The sequence below is a fragment of the Capra hircus genome, chromosome 7, assembly GCF_001704415.2.
Source record: "Capra hircus breed San Clemente chromosome 7, ASM170441v1, whole genome shotgun sequence".
Lineage (NCBI taxonomy): Eukaryota > Metazoa > Chordata > Mammalia > Artiodactyla > Bovidae > Capra > Capra hircus.
In genome coordinates this window covers 57,512,860-57,529,017 of record NC_030814.1, presented here as the reverse complement: position 1 = coordinate 57,529,017, position 16,158 = coordinate 57,512,860, and the positions used below count along the sequence as shown (strand labels likewise).

Here is a 16,158-nt window from a genome sequence, read left to right as displayed (position 1 = left end):
GACCGTGTCTTCCTGGAGGCTATAAATGCCTTTTACTCATCAGTCTTCTCAGATTCTAGGATGGTGGCTGACACATGGCTCAGAATTTGCCAAACAAATCAATACACTTGTCATAACACATGCCTGGGTCTAAAGGTAGGTACCCCCCACTCCCCCAAGTACTCTTTTACCTCAGAGACTTCCACCAACCCAGAAGTCACCTGCCAGGGAGAAAGGAGGAGGGAGAAAGTGTGAGCAACTTACATTTGAATTTGAGATCCTTTGTTTCATGGATTCAACTGTGGGGAAAGAGGATTGATTCTTTGCCCAGCAAAAGAATATAAAGATAACACTGGCTTAGATTGAAGATAAGAGCTCTGATTAACAGGCGGCCAGGAGGGGGCCAGTCTCCTCTTTGAAAGCAGCATTCAAACCAGAAATTTGTTCCTGTTAAACCAGGGAGGACCAGGGGAGATCACTCCATCTGACCCTATCATGGGGCAGACTGAGGCACTGACAAAGGAAGGGCTCGGCCGGAGGGTACACAGTGAAACAAAGCCGAGCCAGAGCCGAGTTCCCCAGGTGCAGTTTTTCATCTCCTGTCAAGTCATGCCGTGTCTGCAACTCCAAGCTGATGGCCTTGGGTGGAAAGCTCGGACTACTGTTTTACTCCATCGCACCCTAAGGCTCCTCTCCTCCACCCACTGGGTCTGGTGTCTCCCATCTCTAGCCTCGGGGCCTGGGGAAGATTGTTCCCCCTCGAGCCTCCACGGGGTCTGCAAGTTCGTCAAGCACCACGGAGGCCGCTCTTGCCCCGCTTCTCAACGGTCCTGTTTCTGAGGCGGTTCAGCTTCGCCACCTGCCACCCCGTGTCTCTGTGCGATCCCCCCATTCTTGTGCAGCCAGCAAATGACACCTCTTCCACAGGATGCTGGGGCAACATCCCCGTGCCCTTGTCGCAGTTCACCTCTCCGCTACCCCTAAATACGCCTACACCCCCACTTCCTTTCGCTGATTGCCGTGCTTCCGGCTGGGCTCCCCTCTAATTGGCTGGTAGCGAGCTTCCTAGGGGACTTGGCCACTCGGAGGGCGCCACAGCGGCCACTCTAGCCGCTGTCCCGTGGTTTGGCCTCCCTCTTTCGGCCGCGAGCTCTATGGTGCTGGCGACGACATGTGGCGGCTGCCGGGACTCCTGGGCCGAGGTAAGGGACTTCGGAGCCCCGGATCTTAAAGAGCACCTGAGACTTGAAACAGAGGAGGGTGCGGCGCGGAGGATGAAGCCAAAAGCAATAATGGGCGGTGCTAGAGCGGAGGAGAGGCTGCGTCGTAAGGGGCGGGGCTACAATCTGTGTCAAGGGGTCTTTGGAATTTGAGGTGTGGGAGTGGTTAGTAGGAAGAAGGTGGAGCGTAGAGCCTAGGAGTTGGTGGAGTTATTGGAAGGGGAGGAGCCAAGTAGCCGGAGACAGTGAGCAGTCCAGGAAAGATGAGCAGAGTGGGCGGAGCCAATGGAAAGACGCGAGATTTCTAGAGACCGAGAGCTCCAAACTGTGAGCGAGAGTTTGTATTTGAATGAATGGTCGTTTTAGAACAGTGGTTATCGGAAGGGCACTAGAAATCACCCAGGGAGCTTTTTCAAAATAGCTCAACCCTGAATGCTCCTGGTTTGTTTGGTTCTGGGGTGGCACGCTGGAATCTGTTGTAGGCAAAAGATTCTTACGTGTATCCTTGTTAAAGAACCTCTGCAGAAGCAAGTGTCAGTGTTTCCTGGGTTCCTGGTGTGGGGCTCTGTCAAGGGTCAGAGGGAAGACTGGTGGAGACGTCCTTGCCTCAATCCCGTTCATGTGAAAGTGACTGATCCTTGCTCTGTACAGCTCTTCCCCGTCTGCTGGGACCTGGCCTTCGTGGGGTGACCCCCAAGTCCTCCAGCCCAGATGGGCCTCAGGCTACCTCCTCCAACCTGCTGGTTCCTGTGCCCAGTTTTGACAGGTGAGATACTGCCATTCTGTCACCCATGTGCTCCCTGGCCTCCCTCTACCCTCACTTAGGCCAGAACTTGATAGCCTCTGTTACATCTAGGTCCAGGCCCCACTGCCCTGGCCCAGGCACAAGCAGGGGCCCAAAGTCCCATGGATGGAAGGATGCCTTCCAGTGGATGTCTGCCTGTGGCTCCCGGAACACATTGTGGGATGCCATATCATGGGTAAGGCTTCCCCACTCCTTTCCTTGACCTTCATTGTGGATGAGAATGATCCTGTATGGAAGTGTAGCCTAGAAACAAGAGCTAGGGCATCAATGTGCCCACACTCAAAATTTGAGTAACCCATGGTGTTGGAGCATATTTGGGGAGATATTGCTGATCCTGTTCCCCCTTTGCGACCCCATGGACTGTAACCTGCCAGGCTCCTCAGTCCATGGGATTTTCCAGGCATAAATACTAGAGTGGGTTGCCATTTCCTTCTCCAGTGGATCTTTCTGACCCAGGGATCGAACCTGGGTCTCCCGCATTGTAGGCAGACACTTTACTGTCTGAACTACCAGGGAAGCTTCCATTCATTCAGTAAACATTTATTGAACACCTTCATTGAGCCAGGCATCTTTTGCTATGCCTTAGGGACATAGCAGAGAACAAGGTAGATATGATTCTTCATGACGCTTATAACTAAATATTACTAAATAGCTAACTTTTCATTTATTAATAAATTCTCTATATATTATCTTTAATCCTTACAAAGCTTTACAGAGGAAATATAATATTCATTTTATAGATGAGGAAACTCAGGCTCTGAAAGTTTAGGTAACACTCTTAAGAGCACACAGCTATTAAGTAGAAGAACCAGATTTTACTCTGGAGCTCATGCTGTTAGCTACTATGGTCTGTACCTTTGTTGCTGTATCTAGTATAGCTTGTGAAAGCACTCAGTACACATCCTGGCCTGTAACAGTTACTTAGTAAATATTTATTGACTCTGATCTATAAAGACAGAGGTTTAGTAATATGAGCTGACAGGAGGTCTATCAGGGTAGAATCTTTGCCTCTCAGGTTCTGTTTTTAAGATACTCTAAATGACGTTGGCACTCACATCATTCTCATGTCCATCATTTCTCATCCCTCTCACTTTTATGCTGTGTACTTTGGGCAGGAGGTTTGACCTCTCTGAGCCTCAGGTTTCTAATCTTTAATTTGGTGTCATCAGCAGAGCTGAGCCTGGAATGTCTCCACACCAAGGGCACTTCTCTCTGGGGATCTGTGGCCTAGGGGCATAACACATCCTGGAGAGGGTGTGTTTTCCCATTTTGTCAACGATATGAACCCTAGGGTGATCCTGTAGTGAGTCCTTCTATAAACTGGGTCTGGATCTCAGGGGTCCTGATGTCACCCCTGAGCTTTGTCACTATTGCCCATGTGAAAAAGCCTGACCTTGTTTATTCAGTCACTCACTCATGCATCTATTCAACATTTATTTATTAGTGCTCTATCTATTAGGCGAGGTGCCTATATCTACTAGATTATATAGATAGATAGATAGATAAGTCTGTATCTATTAGACTATATCTATGGTCTACTAGGAATACATAGGTGAGCAAAATAGACATGGTTCCTGCCCTTGTAGTGCTTAGAGACTAACAGGAGAGCCAGACCTTGATGGATAATTGCAGAGATGACTGTTTAAGTACCAGTGTGATCTGGGCTCCACAGGGAAGGTTTGGGTGCTTGTAAGAGTGTGTAGTGGGCAAGCGGCCACAGCCAGAAATCAGGAAAGGCTTCTCGAGGTAGTGACATTGGGCTGCAGGAGTTGATCGATGGAGAGCTGTGTCCATTATATGCTGTCTTCCCCAGGGCACTCTGGCCGTGTTGGCCCTGCAGCTGGCGAGGCAGATCCACTTCCAGACATCCCTGCCAGCAGGACCTTGGCGAGTGGAGCACTGCTCTTGGTGCAGTCCGCTGGACCGCTTCCTCTCATCTCCCTTGAGGCACCCTTGTTCCTGTGAGTTCTCAGTCCCAGGGACAGAAGGGCTGGGCTGGGAGTTTCTCTGGGCCAGGAAGCATCTCTGGACACACCTCAGGAAAAGAGCCATCAGAGGCTCCTTGCCTTTCCTATCTGCAGTCAGAGGAAGGGGAATGGGAGGAAGTTCTATCCACCCAGGGTGTAGGCCACACCTGCCCCCAGGGTCCTCCCATGTCCTCCCCTCACCTTCCATGGAGGGAGCCGTGCAGGGGTCCAGGAGATTTTAGATTCTAGGTGTGGCTCCCTGCCCCGTTCTCAACCAGTTAGGTTATTCTCTGGTTAGTCATTCATTAAAAAGTGAATCTTTGTGGCGGTGGCTTAGTCGCTAAGTTGTGTCCAACTTTTGCGACCCCATGAACTGTAGCCTGCCAGGCTTGTCTGTCCATGGGATTTTCCAGGCAAGAATACCGAAATGGGTTGCCATTACCTTTTCCAAGGGATCTTCCTGATTCAGGGATCGAACTCTGGTCTCCTGCATTGCAAGCAGTACTCCTGTGTTGCTGGTGAATTCTTTACCAACTGAGCCACCTTATTGAATGGCTATCATGTGCCATGGTACAGAGGCAGTGCAGTGCAGTGTCACGGTTACAGGTCTGGAGTCACACTGCCAGGATTCCAGCCCAGAACTGCTGAAACTAGTTTTGTGTCCCTGGCCAAATTACTTAAAAAAAAAAACAACTTACTTATTTTTAGCTGTGTTTGGTATTAGTTGCACTACTCAGTGCCCTAGAGCACATGGGTTCTTAGTTCCCAGACCAGGGATCAAACGTGTGTTCCCTGCATTGGAAGGTGGATTCTTAATCACTGTACCACTAGGGAAATCCCTGGATGAGTCACTTAACTTTCTTGTGCCTCAGTTTCTTCACCTGTAAAATGAGGAAATAATAAAACACACCCCATAGGTTTCTTGGAAGGACTAAATGAGTCAATACATGTGGAGGACTTAGTGCCTGGCATGTAGTAAGCACTCAGTAAGTATCACTTTAAGTTCTTGCCTTTATTATTATGACTACAATCATTATCAATATTACCATCAAACCAAGTGCTAAGTGCCAGGCTAGAAGAGTGAATAAAGTAGATGCCTTCCTGCGGCTGAAAGAATTCAAGCCAAGGAGAGATTTATGCTTGAGGGATGTGGGTATCAGCAGAAATGTGGGCCTCTTTCCACCCAAGTGGAGGGAAGCCAGCCAAAGAAATGGAGGAGGAGGCATGTGATGGAATATCTCAGGAGTTTCCAGATTCTTCCTTTGGTCCGTAAAATCTCAGGGAGAGCTCAGTCAGTCCCAGTAGGATGAACCAATCCCCTTCTCTCTCTTTTTTTTTAAAATTTTATTTGGGCGTATCACATGTGGGATCTTAGTTCCCCAACTGGGGATCGAACCCACGCCCCCTGCATTGGAAACAGAGTCTTAACCACTGGATGGCCAGGGAAGCCCTGAACTGATCCCCTTCTGATGTGACTGTTCTCACTGGCTCTTTCTAGCACTGCGGAGACACATTCTGCCCAGCCCTGATAGCCCAGCTCCCAGGCACACTGGCCTTGGGAAACGCAGGCTGGGCCAGGAAGAACCCTCCACTCAGCCTGAAAGCATCTCTTCTCCCAGCTCCTTGAGAGCAGCTAGGCATCAGGATCCCTCTGAGGAAGGTATGGCCCCAGCTACTAAAAGCAGAAGGCTGTGGCAGGGTGGGGTGGGGGTGGGGAATTGGGCAGATGGACTTTTATTGCTGCATATGCCAGCTAAGGGAATTGTCATTCTTGTGAGTCCTCATGCTTTCTGGGGCAATTTGGAATTATTTTGGTTCTTGGCAGTGGTGCTGGTTGGAAGGCTGGGGGCATTGGGAGAGTGGGAGAAAAAAGAAATAACACCTTCCTCCTTTGCCCTTTCCCTCGCAGATCCCAGTGACATCAGCTTCCTGCATGCCAGCAGTAGCTTCAAGTCCAAGGCAAAGCCGGCCCAACCTCAGCCCACTGACGAAAAGCAGGTATTGTCCATGTGGCCACGTGGATCCCTATAACATTTCCCTAAATAGGCAGCACTCCCAGGGAACTGTCCTATGATGAGTCTATGTTTCTTCCCCAGGAACAAGAGAAATCAAAAAGTCTTTCCCTCGAGGAGGCCGTGACTTCCATTCAGCAGCTCTTCCAGCTCAGTGTTTCCATTGCTTTCAACTTCCTAGGTAACTGGGTGGACCCTGCCTCTAGGAAGGCAGATGAGAAAATGGGAAAGATTTGGGGTAGGTCAGATAAGATCAGGGCAGCAAATGGCCTAATAATAACATAAATAAACATGAGAGAGTTTATTTTCTCCAAGGTATGTCGACCAAAGCTAGCAGAATGGCTTAGTGGTGTCAGGGACCTATTCTCAGTCCAATAGTTCTGCCATTCTTAAAACAGGCTAAAGGTCCCATCTGCCTCATATGCAAATACTAACCAGCTGGAAGGGGAAAGGTGAGAAAGCTGAAGAACCACTCCTTCCCAACCTAGCAGTTGCACAGATTATTGTCCAGAATGAAGACTTGAAGTTATATTTAGTCTCAGAGGAGCCTGGGAAATGTAGTCATAGAAATGTACCTGGAAATTCTGTTACTGTGTAAGAAGGAGAAAAATCTTGGAATGATACCTTGAATTTTCTGCTACACTTAGGCAAAGATAGTCTCCTGAGGTTTGGTGCAGGCCCTCAAGTGCCCTTACTTACCCACATCTGGAGACCCAGATACCTCTCAACATTTGTCCTATTCACCACAGTGACCTGGCTTGTTCCAGGCCTTCTCAGACCCCCAGCAGCATCTCTTGGAGTCTAATGGGCCTGTGGGTGAAAGGCTGGGATTATTCAGTACAGATGTATTAAACAGTCACCTTTGCTAAGCCCCGTTTTAGTTGTTGGAGACACGGTGTTTCACAAGACAAAGTCCATACTCTCATAGAGCTGTTGTGTGAGCTGAAGGAGAGAAAAACAAATTAACAAACAAAAAAGAGAATTTCAGTTGATGATAAATCTTATGGAGAAAATTACACAGGGGGATGCTTTAGTGACTTGGACAAGGAGCAGCTCTGATTTGGAAGGCCTTGACCTGACTGAATCACAGATGGAAAGATCCTTGACCTGGCTGACAAAAATAAGCCAGTCTTGTTTCTGTTTGGAGAAAGCTTTCAAGCTGAGGGAATAGGAAGTGCAAAGGTCCTGAGGCAGGATTGAATTTTGTTTGTTTAAGGGGAAAAAAGGGTGAATGTGGCTGGAGCTCAGGGATCACCAGGAGAGTAGAAAGAGATGAAATTAGAGAAACAGGCAGGGGCCAGATCAGATCAGACCTCTGAGCCACAGTGGTTGAGACAGGAAGCCACTGGAGGGCTTTTGTACTACAGCAGAAAGCGGGGGCAGTGATGTGATCTGATCTACTTTTTCAAAGATCTCTCTGCCTGTGGGACTTCCCTAGTGGTCTAGTGAGGTAAAGACTGCGCTCCCAATGCAGGGGGCCTTCGTTCGATCCCTGGTCAGGGAACTAGATCCTGCATGATGTAAGTACAGCCAAATTTAAAAAAAACAAGAAAAAATTTCTGCCTGCTGTGTAGACAGATGTGGATCATAGGAATGCCAGAAGGGAAATAGGAAACTAGCTTGGAGCTGATGGTTAAACAAAATGTGATAGTGACTTGGTCTAGGTTAGAGGCAGAGGAGCCAGTGTGGGGAATGGAGACAGGGTGGGATCCTTCGCCCTCTGGAGTCTTCTCCTCAAGGACAGAGGGCTCTGTGAACCCTTGACAGTGAGTTTTCAGGCAGCCGGGAGGTGACTCATTCACTGCTAGCTGAATGGAACCCAGCTTCCACCTCATTAGCTTTTTGTGATTTTTGATGGGCAGACCGTCTTCTGAGAATTTTCTTGCCCATTCCTTCCTTCATATACATATTCATTTATTCAGCAAGTGCTCAGCACTGTGACAGAGCACAAAGGGAGCGTAAGCCATAATCATATTTTGCATTTGTATAGAGCTTTCACCCTATGCAGAGTTATTTCTTCTACATTCTTTTTCTGCTTCTGCCTCCGGGATTTTACAGTCTAATTGAGGAGACAGGGCTTGTACTCTCGAAACAGTTTAGTTCCTAGAAAAAGGCTTATATATGAAGTAAGTGCCAGAAGAGTGTTTAAAGCCTGAGTGTGGTCTGAAGATTCTAGGGCAGAAACAGGTTGGGACGGCCTGATGATGGAGGCAGAAAAAGGCATCCCAGGCAGGAAAAACAGGCTTAGAGTTGAGAGTAGGCCATGCCCAGCCTCTTCCCTGTTTTCCTCTTTGTTCAGATGATAAAAAGAACATGGGCTTTGGAGCTGGGATCTCTTATATTATCTCTCACAGTTTTCTCATAAAGCAGGATTAACAGTATCAGCTGTATCAGTTACCTTATGTTGGTGACAAGCAGCCTAAACCCACTTCGGCTAACCTAAGCACAAAAGGAACCTATTGGGATCTATAGCTTCCTGCCAAGGAATCAGAAAGGACAGGAATCAGAGAGGCTCCAGAAATCTAGAGGGCAGTAACTGAGCATCAGTGTCTGCAGAGTGCTGCCATCAGAATAACCTGCAGGGGCTGTTCTCTCTCCTGTTGCAACCAGATCAAGATTCAGATTCCTGAGAGAAGGTCTCATTGGTTGGGAAGAGCAGAGGCACACTGATTGACAGCACTGGGGGGAGGGCTGTTCCCAAAGGGAAAATTAGGATGCTGTTCCCAAGAGAAGGATGGAGTATAGGATGGAAATACTCAGAGGATGGAAATATATCCATGCAAAGTGTCTAGCACAAAAAAGAAAGGAAGGAGCCTCTGGGTATCTGACTAAGGATGTGGGGAAGTTCACAGAGGAAGCTGTGTTTACAGCCTGTGCTTTCTTACAGGGACAGAGAACATGAAGAATGGGGACTACATGGCAGCCTTTTCTTACTTCCAGAAAGCAGCAGACCGCGGCTACAGCAAAGCACAGTACAATGTGGGCTTGTGTCACGAGCATGGCAGGGGCACCCCCAGGGACCCCAGGAAGGTACCGCACCTCCTCCTGCCCCCAGGCTCATTGCCTGTGCTGCATTGCCCATAGTGACCTCCAGAGATGAGCAGGGGCCAGGGCTTGGGAAAGTCCAGCTTCTCTCTCCAAGCCTGGAGGGAAAAATCAATAAGTCTCCAGCTTCTCAGAATTTAAACTCCAAACACAGGAAGGCCAGGGACCTTGTCTTTCTTCTTTGCAGCTATATCCTCATGACCTAGAATGTTACCTTGATGAATGGATTAATTAATTCTAAAAAGTAGGGTAGGCAAAGATGTTGTACATAAGAATGTTATTTCCTAGAATTGTATATGATGGCCCAAAAAAGGGAAGCAATTTGAAGTTCCTTCAATAGAGAATTGGTTAGTAACATCTATGTTGCCCTTAAAAATGATGTACTGTATCTATATTTATTTATAAGGGAAGGTATTCATGGTGTATTACTTTTTTTAAACTAGCAGCTTTTTTTAACAGTTTTATTTATTTTACTTCTTTATTTTTGGCTGTGTTGGGTCTTCACTGTTGCATGGGCTTGTCTCTAGTTGCAGAGACCGGGGGCTGCTCTTTGTTGCAGTGCAACAAAGCCATCGTGGTGGCTTCTCTTGTTGCAGAACATGGGCTCTAGGGTGCATGGGCTTCAGTAATTGCAGCTCCAGGACTCTAGAGTACAGGCTCAATAGTTGTGGCGCATAGGCTTAGTTGATCTGCAGTGTGTAAGATCTTCTCCGACCAGGGATCGAACCTGTATCTCTTGCATTGCCAGGTGGATTCTTTATCACTGAGCCACCAGGGTGTAGTGTTAAGTGAAAAAAAAATAGGTTGCAAAATAGTTCTCTCTATCCCTACAAACACGCACACGCACACACATACACACACACACTTAGATATGTGTGTGTGAATACATATATAATGTGTATATATATGTTAATATTACAGCATATGGGGGAAGGCTGTACACTAAAATATTAACAGAGAACTATCTTCAGAAGGTAGGATTTCTTGGAATTTTGTTTCTATTTTTGACTTATTTGTATTTTCTGACTAATCTATTGATACAGTGATTATATATTATTTAATTAAAATAATTTTTTAAAACTTCATTCCAAAAAAAGGCAGCCTACAGAGTTCTCAGTTAACTGGATATTTTCCCCTTCAACCCAGGCAGCTTTTTATTACCAATTGGCTGCCAGCCAGGGCCACAACCTGGCTCAATACCGCTATGCAAGGTGCCTGCTACAAGACCCAGGCTCCTCGTGGGACCATGAGCGGCAGAGGGCAGTGTCCATGCTGAAGCGGGCTGCAGACTCAGGCTTACGAGAGGTGAATGCCATTGGTAGGGTCTTTCCTGGGTACTTGGGTCATGTTGAACTAGGCAGTAACCAGGATACCTTTTTCCTTCCTCCTTGACCACAGGCCCAAGCTTTTCTCGGGGTGCTTTTCACCAAGGAGCCCTATGTGGACGAGCAGAGAGCTGTGAAATATCTTTGGCTTGCAGCCAACAATGGGGTATGAGGTTTCCTTATCCAGGCATGATGGGGATCAAATCGGATAGAGGAAGTGATTTGGGAATGGGTACCATGCTTAGAAGAAGGCTGATAGGAGCATTGGCTTTAAGCCTTAACTCTCGCTAACTTGCTGTGTGCCCCTTGAGCAGTGGTGTGCTGATGTCAGCTCACACCAGCGTAGAAGAGTTGACATTAGCTTGAAATCAGCTGTGGGGGGAGCATTAGCACCACAGAATCGCCAAATGCTACATAGCAGGGCTTTCCCCCTTAGAGAGCTAGTTATTATTTTTGCTAGCATACTACTGAGCTGGTCACTTGTTTTCCTCATCTCTAAGATTGGAGTAATAATGCCTGCCTGACCTGCCTACTGCTTTACGGGGTTGTCGTGAGGATCAGAATCTAACTGAGATAATAAGTGTGAAAGCACGTTGTAAAGTGCACACATAAAAGGTGTACCATCACAAGGAATTTAGTCCAGGGAAGTCAGAAGACATGTGAGGTGAAGACATTGAGCAGTTTGAGGGGTAGAGGATGTCTGGTTGTCTATGAACTAGGGATTGGCATCCAGGTAGCATGACCCAGAGTCTGTTCCAGAGAGCATTAGCATAAATAATAAAAGGAAAAAATGTTCAGATAGGTTCAGGAAATATTGAGTTAAACAGATATTTTTAATGCAGGAAATTTCATAGCTTTATGTCACCGTGAATCACTGAAAAGACATCTGTGGGTCTGCTGTATCAAGTGTCTCTGACCAGTGTATATATTTTTTGAGTTGTATCTTGAAGGACCAGAAGCCCTGAATTAAAGCCAGCAATGGCCATGTACTAGAATTTCCCTCCATAAGGGCTGCTGCTCCTCTTTGCTTTCTGGCCGACATGGTGATGGCTTCAGTGAACTCTTGGGCATCAGAATACTTCTCCTTTTTCACTCTGTGTTGTCCAAAGTATCTGCCATGGAGGCATGCATGTTCAGTCATATCTGACTCTTTGTGACCTCATGGACTTGCCTGCCAGGCTCCTCTGTCCGTGGGATTTTCCAGGCAAGAATACTGGAGTAGGTTGCCATTTCCTACTCCAGGGGATCTTTCCAACACAGGGACTGAACTCACCTCTTCTGCATTGGTAGACGAATTCTTTACCACTGAGCTACATGGGAAGCCCAAAGTATTTGCAGTAGCCATCAAAAGGGGACCAGTATTACCAAGCAGTACCAGCCTCTGTGCCTGCCTTTCCATGAAATAGCTGCAGAGCCTTCCTAGAGCTGGATGGGCCTCAGGACCATATGAAGGACAATCCTGGGGACACCCTGGCCTGTGTTAGTCACCCAGCAGGCCCAGTGGAAAAGTACACAAAGGGATGTAGTATAACGTGTACGTGCATAACAGCATGGGTATTTTGACCTGACTGTGTTCCAACCTGGCCTGTAGCCATGAGTCAACCATATTTATTACATCGACTCTGGTCTACATGTTACAGAAACTTTCCAGAAATTTGACTTTAGAAGGCAGAAGAGATACGGCCGGCAAAACAAAACAAAACAAACAAAAAAAGAAGGCAGAAGAGAAATGGAACCATGATGGGAGACTGAATATAATGAAAATATTTACTACTGAGAGGGAGAGATTACGATGTGGGCAATGACAAGTGTAATAACAATAACGCTAATCTAGACACTTTCCGTGTACTGACACATTTAACCACAGGGTTAATAAGGTTGGTGCTGTTATTCGTCCCACTTTACAGATGAGGAGACAGGCACAGAGACATAGACTGTCATGTCTGAGGTTACACAGCTGGGAAGTGGTGAAGCCAAGACTGGAACTCAGACATCTGGCTGTATAGACTGGGTTCCTAATCCCTACCTGATACTGCTAGTTCTCAGCAAGAGAGAGAGAGGACCCAGAGCCAAAGGCAAAGGGATAAAACCATTTTAACCTTTCAAAGGAGGAGGAACACGTTCTCGGTAACGTAGGCTTTGTAACCGTCTGGGCAGAGATCAGGAAGGCATACAGGGCTTGCAGAAGCCCAGCCTCTACCCTCTACCAGGAGAAACAGCTCCTGGCTCTTTCAGGCAAACCTAGGGGTCTGACTCCCCTAGCAGGACTGAGTGCCTCTCGCAGACTTCGCTTCTGCACACCATCCTCAGCAAGTTTCCACACTGCTCTGGCTGGAATTGCTCTGGGTGGAAGGATCCCTGTTTCCTCTGTTCTAGGCCTCTGGCTCTTCAGAGTTGAGACCCCTTGGTCCAGTGAGGGAGTCGGGGCTGGGCCTGACCCTGCGGGGGTGAAGCGCCAGCCTGCTGACTGCTGTGCCTTCTTCCTGCCCCAGCATTTCAGTTCTCAGTCCTTTGTGTGTGTCCATCTGTGTGTCTGTCCGTTTCTTCCTTTAGGACTCACAGAGCAGATACCACTTGGGAATTTGCTATGAGAAGGGCCTTGGGGTACAGAGGAGTCTGGGAGAGGCCATGAGATGTTACCAGCAGTCAGCAGCTCTGGGGAACACGCCCGCCCAGGAGAGGCTGCAGGCCCTCTTCTCCATGGAGGCAGCAGGTACAGACGAGAATCACAACCATCAGGTCCCTCCCTGAGCTTAGTACCCTGCGACAGAGAAGCAGGTGACGGTAGCCTTCTGTCTCTCTGTTACTTCCTGCTCCATTGGTGGGTATGAGCCCAGCTTTTTGAGTCTGACAGATCAAACCTGAGTTTTAACCCCTGCTCTGTCACTGAACTTGGATTGCATGTTCTTGCACCTCTGTTTCTTCACCTCTGAAAACTCATTAGGTTGTTTGTGCCCTTTAAGAGTGGAGTCTGTTTCCCCCAGTTCTGTGGAAGTCCTGTAATCAAATCCCGCCAGCCTTCAAAGTCAGATTTCTTGGGGATTCCCAGTCCTTTTGCCAGTTCCCTGGGCTGGGAAGCCTGACGTAGTGCTCAGAACCTTCACAACAGTGGGAGAACTTCTGTGATACAGTTATTTTCCAGTTTGTGGGCCACTCACCTGGAGGGTATGGGATTTAATTTTATTGTGATTGCGTCCCCTTCTACCATCTCATTGCGGCTTCTCCTTTGTCTTTGGATGTGGGATATCCTTTCTTGGTGGGTTCCCGTGTCCCCCTGTTGATGATTGTTCAACAGCTAGTTATTGGTACTCTCACATGAGGAGGTGAGGGCACGTCCTTCTACTCTGCCATCTTGGAATCAATCTCTGGAAACTCATTGAGGATTAAATGAGACGACAGCCAAGGGCTTAGCATAGCCCTGGCGCATAGTAGGTATTGAATACGTGGTGGCCTTTCAGATGACTCGTCAGGAGGGACTCTATCCTGAGGCTGCCTCCGGGCCCCAACTTACAGTCTAGGGCTCTGGGAGCCCTGCTCACCCCTAACTCACTCTGGCTGACCTGGTGAACAATGCCAGGGGAGCCAAGTCCTTTAAGAAACCCTTGCTCCAAAGTAGACGTCCAAGAACACAGGGTAAGCACTGCTCTCCCATCTCCTTGCAGCCCCAGGGCCCAGCGACCTAGCAGTAAGAGGACTGAAGTCGTTTTCCAGCCCCTCTCTTTGCAGCCTGAACAGGAGCCTGCTGGCAGGAGCCTCTTGCCTGCCACACGCCTCAAGCACAGGGAACCTTGGCCTCCTCTGTAGAAGCGGGCATCTCCGAGCCAGCCCTGGAGCCCCCAGCAGGGCCATCCCCCCACACCCCTATCCCTTGGAAAGGAGTCTCGTCAGACTGGGTTTTGGCTAAGGTGAGATAAGATGCAGTCACCAGGACCTCTCACGGGTGCTGGAGGGAGGGGCGGGCAGGAAGGAGGTGAGATGGCAACAAAAATAGGGTGTCAGTATCCCTTTCTGGGGTGGAAATTCCATGGGAGCTTAGGTTTTTGAGCCATTTCAAGTACATGGCTAATAGATGACTCCGATCATTTCTCATAGGCCCACAAATGAGCTGTGGATGTGTTCGCAGTCATTTCGTCTATACATAAAAGATTCCTTCATTGACCTGGGGAAAACTTTATACTGAAGGGGCCAGAGACCCTGGTCCTTGCCTTGGCCTTTGTCTTTGAGAAATCACTTCCCTTCCCCCTTGCCTGGCCTCAGTTTCCTCAGGCTCAGACTACATCATTTTTTGCCAGCATCTGATGTGTGTGCCTCCGGTGGTTCACAAGAGGATTTTAGGCAGCATTCAGGCTAATATTTTTTTTATTTTAGTATTTGTATTGTTAATATATATTATAAAATGTGATTAGCATATTATAGTTTCACAGATATTAAAAAATAGTGAATCAAGTTCGAGAAAAACCTTGCAACATTGCATAAAGGGAGCACAGATCCAAAGGGGTGGTTCCACAAACGCCTACAGCTCAGGAAACGCTGAATCATGTTGCTTTTGTTCATCTCCACTAGATCCATGATTGTCTCCATTTCACCTTTGATTTGGAAGGAAGGAGCTTAGTGTCCAAAGGCCTGATGTAACTGTTTGACTTTTTCAGGCCTTCACGCTTCACTCAGCCCTAAAGATGGAGCCTGCAAGTTCTCAGAGAGATACCACAACTTGAATCCCAAAGAAGAGGCCAATTATCCACCTGCCTCCCCAAAGAACCTTAAGTACCTGGCCAGCACAGTGAAGAAGAGGGAAGTATATAAAGACCCCGGTTCTGGCCACATCCCCTCGAAGCAGTGGCCTGACTTGCTGTGTTGTTTCCTCAACTGTAGACCAAGGGCAGCGGTGTCTGCCCTCCTACCCACCAGGGCTGAGGTGGGACATTTCACTGCGAAAGGACCTTGGTGCGCACTCAGGCCCCAGGAGGCAGAGTGATGCCCTGTTTCCATGGGTTTGTAAGTCATCAGGCCAGGACTAGAATCCTGCCTCTTGACCCCTGGCCCAGGGCTCTTTTGCACAGTTCTCACTGCAGTTTTATGTGAAAGCTTTATTATCGTCCTGCCGACAAGAGAAGATTGAGCCCCAGGAGTTTTGGTACCAGAGAGTGTAGATTTCAAGATCCTCGTTTGTGAAAGGTTTGTGCCAGAAATGGATGGGAGTTTAATAAAAGAGATACTGGAGATTATCTCATCACTCTTGCCCTTGAGTATATTGGGGAAAGCCAGGGAGACGGGCAGGGGAAGCTGAAAGCTGAGGCTCCATCCTCATATCTAAACTCTCCATTAACCAATTTAAAGGGTCTTAAAAGCTTCTCCAAGAGAGAGACATAGAAAAAAATGATTTCTGAGTCAACACTAATGACTCCAATTACTGAATTTGTGCATAGCTGTTCCCTGGCTTCTGGATGTTAGCCCAAGTTCAATAGCAGAGATGTGGTTGCGGGTGCGGGGTGGCAAGGACTGAGGACCAAGCCCCTAGGAACTGTTCAAATGGGAAAGACCACCCAGCATGGCTAGCTCCACGTGGGGAGGATCTGAGGAGGGGAGTTCTCCACATTTCTCTCTCTGCCGGCCGCACCTCCTCCCACTTCTAGTGGTCTCGCCACTGGAGCCCTAAGCTTCCTCTAGCTCCCGCACCTCCCCTTGCCCTTTACTCCCTTTCCAGGGCTGCCCTGAACACGGGCCTCACCCCACTGGTCCCCTCCTGTGGCTTCCTCCTACAGATGGCTCCTTGGAAGCAGGGACTTTTTCTTTGGATTCCAGTAT

The 16,158-nt window shown here is 48.1% G+C and overlaps 1 protein-coding gene across 2 annotated transcripts; it reads left to right on the top strand.

Annotated features, from left to right (window-relative positions):
- On the top strand, positions 250-15,583 carry KIAA0141 (KIAA0141 ortholog). 2 transcript variants are annotated; one of them, XM_005683338.3, is made up of 13 exons: positions 250-1,181; positions 1,851-1,965; positions 2,056-2,179; positions 3,818-3,965; positions 5,470-5,631; positions 5,881-5,969; positions 6,068-6,164; positions 8,871-9,013; positions 10,175-10,333; positions 10,427-10,519; positions 12,907-13,066; positions 14,016-14,258; positions 15,003-15,583. In XM_005683338.3, the coding sequence occupies exons 1-12, from the start codon at positions 1,151-1,153 to the stop codon at positions 14,255-14,257; spliced, it is 1,563 nt and encodes a 520-aa protein (XP_005683395.2). In that variant the 5' UTR covers positions 250-1,150; the 3' UTR covers position 14,258; positions 15,003-15,583. The 2 variants fall into 2 exon arrangements, with proteins under 2 accessions (XP_005683395.2, XP_017905704.1); XM_018050215.1 differs by lacking the exons at positions 10,175-10,333; positions 10,427-10,519 and having other exon boundaries at positions 15,003-15,579.

Bases quoted from the DNA above. Each gene is read 5' to 3' on its own strand.
- KIAA0141 (XM_005683338.3), top strand. From the start codon at position 1,151: ATGTGGCGGCTGCCGGGACTCCTGGGCCGAG. The intron at 1,182-1,850 runs GTAAGGGACTTC...TGCTCTGTACAG, and splicing joins GCCGGGACTCCTGGGCCGAG to CTCTTCCCCGTCTGCTGGGA. The intron at 5,632-5,880 runs GTATGGCCCCAG...TTTCCCTCGCAG, and splicing joins TCAGGATCCCTCTGAGGAAG to ATCCCAGTGACATCAGCTTC.